Here is a 10,219-nt window from a genome sequence, read left to right as displayed (position 1 = left end):
AATAGTTGTGCCAACACTAACGACAAGGCTCACGAATATAGTACACTGTCACTGACTGAAAATGCTAATGGTAGGTTTGTCCTACAAAACATTTTTTGTTCATGCAAGTTTGGTATGAGTAACTGGACACTATTGGTAAATGTCAAAGACCAGTCTTCCGACTTTGTGTATCTCAACACATGCATTAAATAACACCATGTGAAAATTTGAGCTCAATTGGTCGTCAAAGTTGCGAGATAATAATGAAAGAAAAAACACCCTTGTCACACGAAGTTGTGCCCTTTTTGATGCTTGATTTCGAGACCTCAAGTTCTAAATCTGAGGTCTCGAAATCAAATTCGGTGAAAATAACTTCTTTCTCGAAAAATACTTCACTTCAGAGGGAGCTGTTTCTCACAATGTTTTATACTATCTACCTCTCCCCATTACTCATTATCAAGAAAGGTTTTGTGCTGATAATTATTTTGAGTAATTACCAAGAGTGTCCACTGCCTTTAATAACAACATGATGAAATAAAACTTGACTTTTCAAATCCGAGTACATTAAATTTTGTTTAAATTATCCATCAAGCCGAGAATAGTCGTTTCTTGATAAGGGATATTTTTTCTGATTATCACAGTGCACACACACTATGGTTATTACTCAAAATAATTGATAAGTGTAAAACTTTATGAACCGCAAGGGAGTAGTAATGTTTTTCAGAAAGAGACTATTTCTCGGTCAAACAATTTAGTGCAACTGCATGCAACAAGAAGGCACTGGCCACTACTGGTAGTTACTCAAAAAAGTGTTGGCATAAAAACTCACAAAATAATAAAAGACTTCAGGCTTGAAGTTTTGTTATGCATCTGAAAGCACCCAAACTTAGTGCATGCAACAAGAGGGCACTGGCCACTATGTGTCATTACTCAAAATAATTGTTGGCAAAAAAACCTTACAAATAGTAAAAGACTTCAGGCTTGAAGTTTTGTTATGCATCTGAAAGCACCCAAACTTAGTGCATGCAACAAGAGGGCACTGGCCACCATTGGTAATTATTCAAAATAATTGTTGGCAAAAAAACTTACAAATAGTAAAAGACTTCAGGCTTGAAGTTTTGTTATGCATCTGAAAGCACCCAAACTTAGTGCATGCAACAAGAGGGCACTGGCCACCATTGGTAATTATTCAAAATAGTTGTTGGCACAAAAACTTCCAAATAGTAAAAGACTTCAGGCCTGAAGCTTTTTATTATAAATGCAACTTAAAACACACAATTTCGTGCAACACAGGCGTTTTTATAGTAAAAATTTGTGAAGATTGAGGGAGCCAACGTCTCACAAAAGTCTCTTCTCACTGACTAAGTTTCTCTTTGCTACAATAAGTCACAAAAATCAGCTGTTTCACAGTGATAAAAATTGTCCATGTGGGAATCAGATTATATGGCTCTCCATGTAGGAATCAGACGTAGCTCTCCATGTAGGAATCGAGCGTTGCTGTCCTTGTACAAATCAGACGGTTGCTGTCCATGTGTTCATGTAGGAGTCAGACGTTGCTGTCCATGTAGGAATCATACGTTGCTGTCCATGTAGGAATCGGAAGTTGCTGTCCATCTCAAAATCAGAAGTTGCTGTCCATCTCATCAAAATCAGAAGTTGCTGTCCATCTCAAAATCAGAAGTTGCTGTCAAGTTAGGAATGGTGTGGATGTCCATGTAGGCATCAGAAGTTGCTGCCTAGTTCTATGGTTCCAGTTAGGAATCTGGTGTTGCTGTCCATGTAAGAACCAGACGTTCCTGCCCAACTGATGTTCTCTGACCTGAATTGTTGTGTTGCTCATCAAGGCAGAAAATAGAAATCCCATTAGATTCCAGTTGCCCATGTGAGACCTGCAGACAAAAAAAAGTAAACCAAAAATAATGCATGAAGCAATGTACATCGTGTATTAACAAATCCCTAAACATTCAAGTTTGTTGAAGAATTCTCAAACTGTATTATTTAGCATCAAACTGACATAAATAAATTATGTTTCTCAAAAGGAAATCTACTTAAAAATTTAACAAAGTCGAAAAAACCTCCTCGTGATCAATTAAAATAAGCTAGTATAAAGCAAACAAATTTGAAATCTTTTTACTAAATAGAATCAGTTTTTTTGGATAAAAGTTAAAGCAAAAGCAGATTAATTTGTCTTCAATCCTATGAAACATCCCAAGTTAGATTGACATGTCTTTTTTTTTGCATCAATTAATTTAAACTTTTGAAGCGGATGCCAATTGACATGGATCATGATGAATAACCGTAAAAATTAAAGTTTTAAACAAAATAATTTCAAAGTCAATCTAACTGGGATTTTTTTATTTTTTTTATTTATTGACATCCAACAGCGGAAAGCCGCCACTTACAGGAATCGTTAAAAACTATGTAAAAATATAAATTTAAATATGAATATAAATACAACAATATATAACATTAAAAATTAAACAATATTGATAAAAACATTATTTGTTTTATAGAATTCTCAATTCATTTTGCATTTAGCCATTGAACTGTTAAAGTAATTTTTTTGTTTTGAGAAACACAATTCTTTTCTTGAACCAGGAAAAATAAATTGTGTTTCTCAACAAAAAAAGGACAACAAATAAATTTACTAAAATGAAGAAAACAAATTCAGGGCGAAACAAAAACAAGTTAACAGCCAAGTATTTGAAACTCAATGCATGGTTGGGTTGGATTAAAATTGGGTTTTAGCCCAACAACTTTGGCTAAGTTGGCAGAAAACAAAACAGTTTTTGCGGTGACAGATACCCACGTATTTTCTTGCTAAGCCAAGAAATTTGCTAAGCAGAATTTGTCTGCATTTGTTTTATTTTAAAAAGGTTTGGCCCTAGCTAGGCCCAATGGTACAAGGGGGTGAATTGATGTGCGGGATAAATACTTTCAAATTTTCAATGTCTTGTCTTAAAAATAAGCAAGCACAATTGAAAAACTTGCTAACCTCAGAACCGAATAATTTTGCTTAGCAGGTAACCAGTCAAAAGTTCCATTGATTGTTGTGGCTGGTGCCGCACTCAATGTTTGCTTAGCAAAGAAGAAGTTTGTCAGCAATATTTTCTGCTTTACAGCTTTATGGAAGTGGGCCGTGGTCATGGTGGTCAGAATTGTTTTCCTCCATGTCGAATGTCATGATATCCTACATGATGTCAATCATCAAGGGTCAGTACTTAATTGGTCAGGAAAAAACTCTGCCAGAAATCCCTTTTGGACAAATTTTGTAGCTGTGAGTGAGTAACCCTTTGACTTTGTGTTTTTCAAAGTGACACTGACAGTAGAGAATATAATTTATTAATTTCACAGTTTAATTTGTTTTGGTATGATGGGCATGATGGGTCACTGACTGTGACAGTATATGTTGTTTAACTTGTTACTGACTATCATTATTAACAAACAATGACAAGAATTGGCAGAACTTGTCCTGCAAATCCGAGTGAGATTTTAAGTTGTTTAAAATAATATTGCATTTGCAGTACTCACATCCATTGTCGATCATTCTGCTGTTCCATGTTGGATCTGACATACTGCATGAAATACTGTGAAGATCATGACTTTCTTTGCCTGCCTGATGGCTGGTCACGTACGTAGCCATGGCTCCAGCTGGCTCAAATTTCTGTAAAACGGGGCGTCTAGCTCGGCAGATATAACACTAACAGTCGAAGGTTGCCCGTTGTTTTTCTTTAGTTAGTGTCAGAGTTGTGTACACATCAACACTGTACATTATATCCACTGTCAGCATGTCCATAGAACAATTCCTAGTTGATAAACAATAAAAAGAAACACGATCACTTTTAATGTGTTGAATATGTCGCACTTTTTTTTGACAGTTGACAACACATGTGTTGTCAAGTTGACAAAAATAAGTATTTCAGATCAGCTGTCTAGACAGCGCCCTCAAGAGTCGACACTGAATGAAAACAAATACACGTTGACACATCTCCCTGCCTTCGCTTCGTCTTGTCCTTCGATTTTGAGTAATACAATTACAGCAAAAACAATGAGCAATTGTCCTCAGTTACGAGTGGAATGTATTGTAAAACTTGGTGGGAGTGCCGTCACTGTGAAAGACCGATTAGAAACGGAAAAACTTGATGAAATCAGGAAGATTGCTGAGTTTCTAAACGTAAAATCACAACAACAGCAGCAGACGGCGGTACACAGCGACAACAATGAAGAACGCCATCAAAACAAACCGTGCATTTTGGTTCATGGCGCTGGGTAAGCAAAGGGGAACTTTCTGTATCCTGCCAACACTTATTCACTAATTTTTGCCAACAGGAATATCTCATTTGAGTACGCTACATTTTTATTTTATTCAACCATCATCATTCACATGTATAACAAAAAAGTAGCAAATGAAAAAAAAAAAACCATCAGCAAACAAACCATGAAGTCTGTCTGTTCATACGGTTTATGTAAGCTTCGTTGCCCATGCTTGGGTGAACTTAAAAAGGATTAAAACCTTTAATATCCACAACAAGACTTACTTGAGCTTTTGTTTTAAATGGGGTTCCCTCCTGGAGTCCTGTTACTGGTAGCCAATCAGAAGAGTTGTCAGCATGAATATTCATAAAACGTCAGTCAAGGACTCAACTCAAGGGCCTGCACACTTTTGTTGATCACAATGAAGTTGTAGGCCTACTGTAAAAATATGCCCTAAGTTGGCATTTGGCATTGTTTCATAATATTTGGGTCATATTTAGACCCAGTTACTGGGGCACTGTACTGCTTTTTTAAAGAAATTTTTCATTATTGCCAGTACGATCGATGACAAATTTCGAAAAAAGGAGTACAGCGCCCCAGTAATTTGGTCAAACAAAGGCCTTATTTGTGAAAACGTAGTTAATGATTAAATTGTCTAATTCTTCCGACAGGTCATTCGGCCATTTCCAGGCTAAGGAATATGGTGTGGCAGATGGTTACCATAGCAACATGGATGATGAGCAGATCAGGAAAGTCAAGGAAGGCTTTTGCAAAACGAGAATATCTGTTACAAAAGTATGCTTTGTTATTGGTATCTATGTAAATATTTTTTTACAGTCAAGTGACTATTTGAAAACAGTAAAAAAAGGAAGTCCTTCAAACATTTCAGGGGCAGGAAAGGAAATAAATGTCGCATATTGAAGAAGGATTTAAAAAAGTAATGTTTGAGAAACTGATGTTTTAAATCATTTGGTTTCAAAACTTTACATGATGGGCTCGGTGACACAATCTTTGTGGTAACACCATACAAATCTCCTTCTATAAATATTCTGGTGGTTCTGAAAAGTTAGTGTTTTAACAAATCACAGCTTTCTTTTGAAGACTATAGGAGCGTACTGATCGAAACGTCAGAACTACCACAACTCATAGAGAGAGATATTTCAAGTACGTACAAACCTTTACAAGAATGATTTGAGTTGCTGATGAAGTTCAATTCTAAAGCGATTTTTGATTTTGTTTGACCACTTTTTTTTGTAGTTAAATCACATCATTGTAACGGAGCTGAATGCACACGGTGTCAACGCAGTTGGAATATCAGTGAGTACAAATTACAATAACATTTCTGTTTTAAAAAGATTGAATCAAACTTTATTTTTTTTAAACAGTGACAAAAGTACAAAAAGGTTTAGTGGTTGCAAAACTCTTTTTTGACTTTTGTGGCATATCATGTTGAGCAGAGCCCATTTTCATAGTTTCTTAAAAGCACAAAAGTTGCCAAGCACCACAAAATCATGCTTACCAGCCAAACTACCATCTCACATGTACATGTACAACTAATGACTAGTACTATGCGTATTTCTGCTTAGCAGGGCCCAATTCTGCTCAGTAAATTTCTTTGCTAAGCAAGAAATGAGTGGGGTACCAGCCACAGCGATGGTAATGGTATTGTAGTTATGCTGGCAACCTAATTTTGCCAAGTAAGAGTTTTCTGTGCTTAGCAAGTTTTTGTGCTTACATGCTTATGTAAAGGGTAATAATCCATCCTGTGAAATTTTTATCAAGCTAGGTAAAACAATAAGCCATTTTGAGATTTGGTGGACACAATACTATGACACTAACTAGGGTTGGGTAAATTTCTGTATTTATAACACCCAAACTCATATAGTGTCCACTATATTTCAAAATGGCTAATGACATCGGTTGTCTTTATATTCTTTCTTAAAGCCATGCGGTGGATGGGAAACAGACGACAGGCGAGTGGTGAAATCGGACATTGTGTCTATCCAAAACCTATTGGCTGCAGGGTACCTCCCTGTACTGCATGGAGACTGTGTACTGGATAGACAGAGAGGCTGTACAATACTCAGTGGGGATACGATCATTGAGGTAAACATTTGACCATGAAAAAGGAAATTTTGCCAAGTGGAGAGAACTTTAGCTCGATTTGTAAACAGGATTTCCAAAAACAAATCTTCTGTCTTTTTGAAAAGAAAATTGCTCACTTTTCCACTTGACTTGAACATGTTGACCCTAAACCACCCTGCAAGTCATCAAAACCCAACAGCATGTTTTGATTATGATTCTATATGGGATCAGGCATACCACCAAAAAAAGAGTCCAACAGTTTGGGTGTTCATATTAGTATGAGTTTAAAGTCACCTGGAAGTGGTATTTTTTCAAAATAAAGCTTTTGTCACTAATATATGTGTTTTGATGAGTGGAATGTGAATAAACAGTTATTAACTAAGGTTTAAACAAATCAGTTCTTATGTTATTTACAAATTTAAGAGTAGACCCTGACCCGAGAGGGCGCTGTTCGTGACGTCAATCGAGGCAGACTTGGCCTGTTATGCGTAGAGTAAATTTGTTTTTTCCGGCAATGCCGACCAGGTGTATTGCTGCTGAATGCAGAAAAACACTTTTTGAAATGTACCAACTCACGACTTGGACGTATATGTACTTTGCACGTGTGTTTACTACACGCATTGCAGGCAAAGTCTGCCTCGATTGACGTCACAAAAGGGGTAGGCGGAGTCAGCCCCCCAAACAACTTTATATGTTTTTTAAACATATAAATCGTGACAAACAATTACTAAAATAATTGTTTTATTGTTCGTAAGCATATACTCTTATGTTTGAAAGAAAAACAATTCAATTTCCAGGTGACTTTAAAGTTATGACTTGCAAAATGTAAATCACATCTTTATCATCTACATTCTTGTATTTTCAGACGCTATGTTCAGAATTCAACCCTAAACGAGTAATTTTTCTTGCCGACGTGGATGGAATTTATGACATGCCACCATCGGATCCTAAATCTAGCACACTGCCTGTTGTCACGGTAACTGAAGATGGCAGCATCACCGCTGCCATAGCAACCTCCTGCCTAGAGCATGACGTCACCGGTGGCATCCGGAAGAAATTAAAGTCAGCGACTTCAATCGTGACGGAGAGCAAAGGAGCGACGAAGGTTTTTGTGTGTAGGATCAATGCTGTGGGAGCTTACAACGCTTATATGCAAGGAAATCTATTAGGAGAACTCGGAACGGAAATTCGGTTCCAGGACTCAGTTTCCTAAACTTAAGTAGTTTTTTTTCCAATATCGGATTTGAGGCAAATATGGTGAGGTATCAATGTATTTGGTTTGCGGTAATGCTATGTTTATATCTATATTCTGGGAGAGAACTTGTCTTCCTTTATATTCTACTACTCAGAGTAGATTTTACTAAACATTTAAAAATGGTGCAATTTTAATATACTGCTTTTAAGAATTTCTAAATGTTTTGGGGTTTTTTTTAATGATAATTTTTTTACAACAGGCCTGGAATTACACAGAGACCACGGCCTCTGCTGCCCCCAGTGTTTGCCTTGGTGCCCCTCAAAAAGTTCACAATAGATAGTCAGACTGTCCAACGCAAGAAATATGAAATGGAAATTGAAATACAGCACAGCACACATCATTAAAGACACTGGACTCGTTTGGTAATTACTCATAATATATATTAGCATTAAAACTTACTAGGTAATGGACAACAAAGAGCTGTTGATAGTACAAAACAGTGTGAGAAATAACTCTGAAGTAACATAGTTTTTGAGAAAGAGGTTATTCTCACTAAAATATTTGAATCTGAGAAAGACATCCGAAAGTACACAATTTGTACTTTTTTCTTCATTATTTTCTTGCAACTTCAACGACCAATTAAGCCCACATTTTCACAGGTTTTTATTTTTTGAATATGTTGGGATACACCAAGTGAGAATACTAGTCTTTGGCAATTTACAAACGTGTCTACATTCAAGTGCCTTTTAGGACGAGTTGTCAGTATTACCATAGTGATTTGTATTAAGACGTCCCACTTTGCTTAGCATTTTAGATTGATATATATCTTAAAGGCCTTGGACACTATTGGTAATTGTCAAAGACTAGCCTCCACAGTTGGTGTATCTCAACATATGCATAAAATAATGAACCTGTGGAAATTTGAGCTCAATCGATCATCGAACTTGCGAGATATGAATGAAAGAAAAAAACACCCTTGTCACACGAAGGTGTGTGCGTTTAGATGGTTGAATTCGAGACCTCAAATTCTAAACTTGAGGTCTCGAAATCAAATTCGTGGAAAATTACTTCTTTCTCGAAAACTATGGCACTTCAGAGGGTGCCGTTTCTCACAATGTTTTATACCATCAACCTCTCCCTATTACTCGTCACCAAGAAAGGTTTTATGCTAATAATTATTTTGAGTAATTACCAATAGTGGCCACTGCCTTTAAGATCAATCTTGGCTCTTTGTAAAACCTGTAGAAGAATGATGAACAGCAGTGGAACAAATAAAGTCAGTACAAATTACAAATTTATTTCAGTCTTTCTTGCACTTTTATAACTACAAAATATAACATATTTATTGTCTTCAAGCAAATTTGAAACCTTGAGACCAATTGGTCAATCCATAGCAACAAGATTCTGATTGTGCGGCCTATATCAAAACCAGTTTTATTGTGCTGTTTTAACTCTACAAATTGGGCTTTGCTTGAAGAGTAATTCTTTATCACAACAGCGCTTGTGGAATCTGGAAAAATATTAAGTGTCTGCGTACCATGACTTTCGGCCTTGGATATGGGGTGCAGAAGCGCTATATTTTTTAACAAATTTCTTGGTACCCTGTAAAATACGCTCGCTTTAAAGCATATTTTCCTGCTATAGTAAGCAAAATAAATCAGAAAATCTGCTTTATACCAAAAGCAGCTCTATGAACTTTTCTACTCGTGGAAGGCAGACTGAGGTATACTACATGTAAGTTCTAGTAAGTCCTCAATGCTTTTTGGAAGCGTTCAGTAAAAAATACTTTAAAGGTAGAGTCATTGATTGGTGCAAACATTAAAGGCAGTGGACACTATTGGTAATTGTCAAAGACTAGCCTTCACAGTTGGTGTATTTCAACATATGCATAAAATAGCAAACCTGTGAAAAATTGAGCTCAATCGGTCATCGAACTTACGAGATAACAATGAAAGAAAAATACCCTTGTCACACGAAGTTTGTGTGCGTTTATTTGGTTGATTTCGAGACCTCAAGTTTTGAACTTGAGGTCTCGAAATCAAATTCGTGGAAAGTTACTTCTTTCTCGAAAACTATGGCACTTCAGAGGGAGCCATTTCTCACAATGTTTTATACCATCAACATCTCCCCATTACTCGTCACCAAGAAAGGTTTCACACTAATAACTATTTTGAGTAATTACCAATAGTGTCCACTGCCTTTAATGATCATAAAAAGTTACTTAGAAAGAAGCACTGCAGCTTATACATAGTATAAGCTATTCTGAAAAAGGATTCCCTTTAAAGTTAAATGGTATTGATATCTTTTCACCACAAACAATTTAATTTGAGAAACGGTTTATGCATGAAACATTTCTCAGATTTCTATTGGGTTTCCCTGGTGCCCGTTTGTGAATGCTGCGGCCAGAGATGTGATTGGCAACCGCTTTCACTTAACGTGGATGGATTCAAGACACTGTATTCAGCTAAAACTTTCTCAGGTGACTTTAAAGACAGTGGACACTATTGGTATTTGTCTAAGACCAGTCATCTCAATTGGTATATCTCAACATGAGCATAAAATAACAAACCTGTAAAAATTTTAGCTTGACTGGTCGTCGAAGTTGAAAGAAAAAAACATCCTTGTTAAACAAATTTGTGTGCTTTCAGATGCTTGATATCGAGACGTCAAATTCTAAATCTGATGTCTCAAAATCAAATTTGTGGA

General features: G+C 36.4%; 1 protein-coding gene across 1 annotated transcript; it reads left to right on the top strand.

Moving 5' to 3' along the window:
* The first annotated feature begins 3,964 nt into the window (after positions 1 to 3,964).
* On the top strand, positions 3,965 to 7,940 carry LOC117302455 (isopentenyl phosphate kinase-like). The gene is made up of 5 exons (XM_033786410.1): positions 3,965 to 4,248; positions 4,905 to 5,028; positions 5,491 to 5,550; positions 6,178 to 6,339; positions 7,184 to 7,940. The coding sequence occupies exons 1-5, from the start codon at positions 4,028 to 4,030 to the stop codon at positions 7,529 to 7,531; spliced, it is 915 nt and encodes a 304-aa protein (XP_033642301.1). The 5' UTR covers positions 3,965 to 4,027; the 3' UTR covers positions 7,532 to 7,940.
* The last annotated feature ends 2,279 nt before the right edge of the window (positions 7,941 to 10,219 follow it).

Source organism: Asterias rubens, chromosome 18 (genome assembly GCF_902459465.1).
Source record: "Asterias rubens chromosome 18, eAstRub1.3, whole genome shotgun sequence".
Lineage (NCBI taxonomy): Eukaryota > Metazoa > Echinodermata > Asteroidea > Forcipulatida > Asteriidae > Asterias > Asterias rubens.
Note: the sequence above shows the minus strand (reverse complement) of the source record. Positions and strands in the feature narration are given on the sequence as shown.

Bases quoted from the DNA above. Each gene is read 5' to 3' on its own strand.
- LOC117302455 (XM_033786410.1), top strand. From the start codon at position 4,028: ATGAGCAATTGTCCTCAGTTACGAGTGGAATGTATTGTAAAACTTGGT. The intron at 4,249-4,904 runs GTAAGCAAAGGG...TTCTTCCGACAG, and splicing joins ATTTTGGTTCATGGCGCTGG to GTCATTCGGCCATTTCCAGG. The intron at 5,029-5,490 runs GTATGCTTTGTT...TTTTTTTTGTAG, and splicing joins CGAGAATATCTGTTACAAAA to TTAAATCACATCATTGTAAC.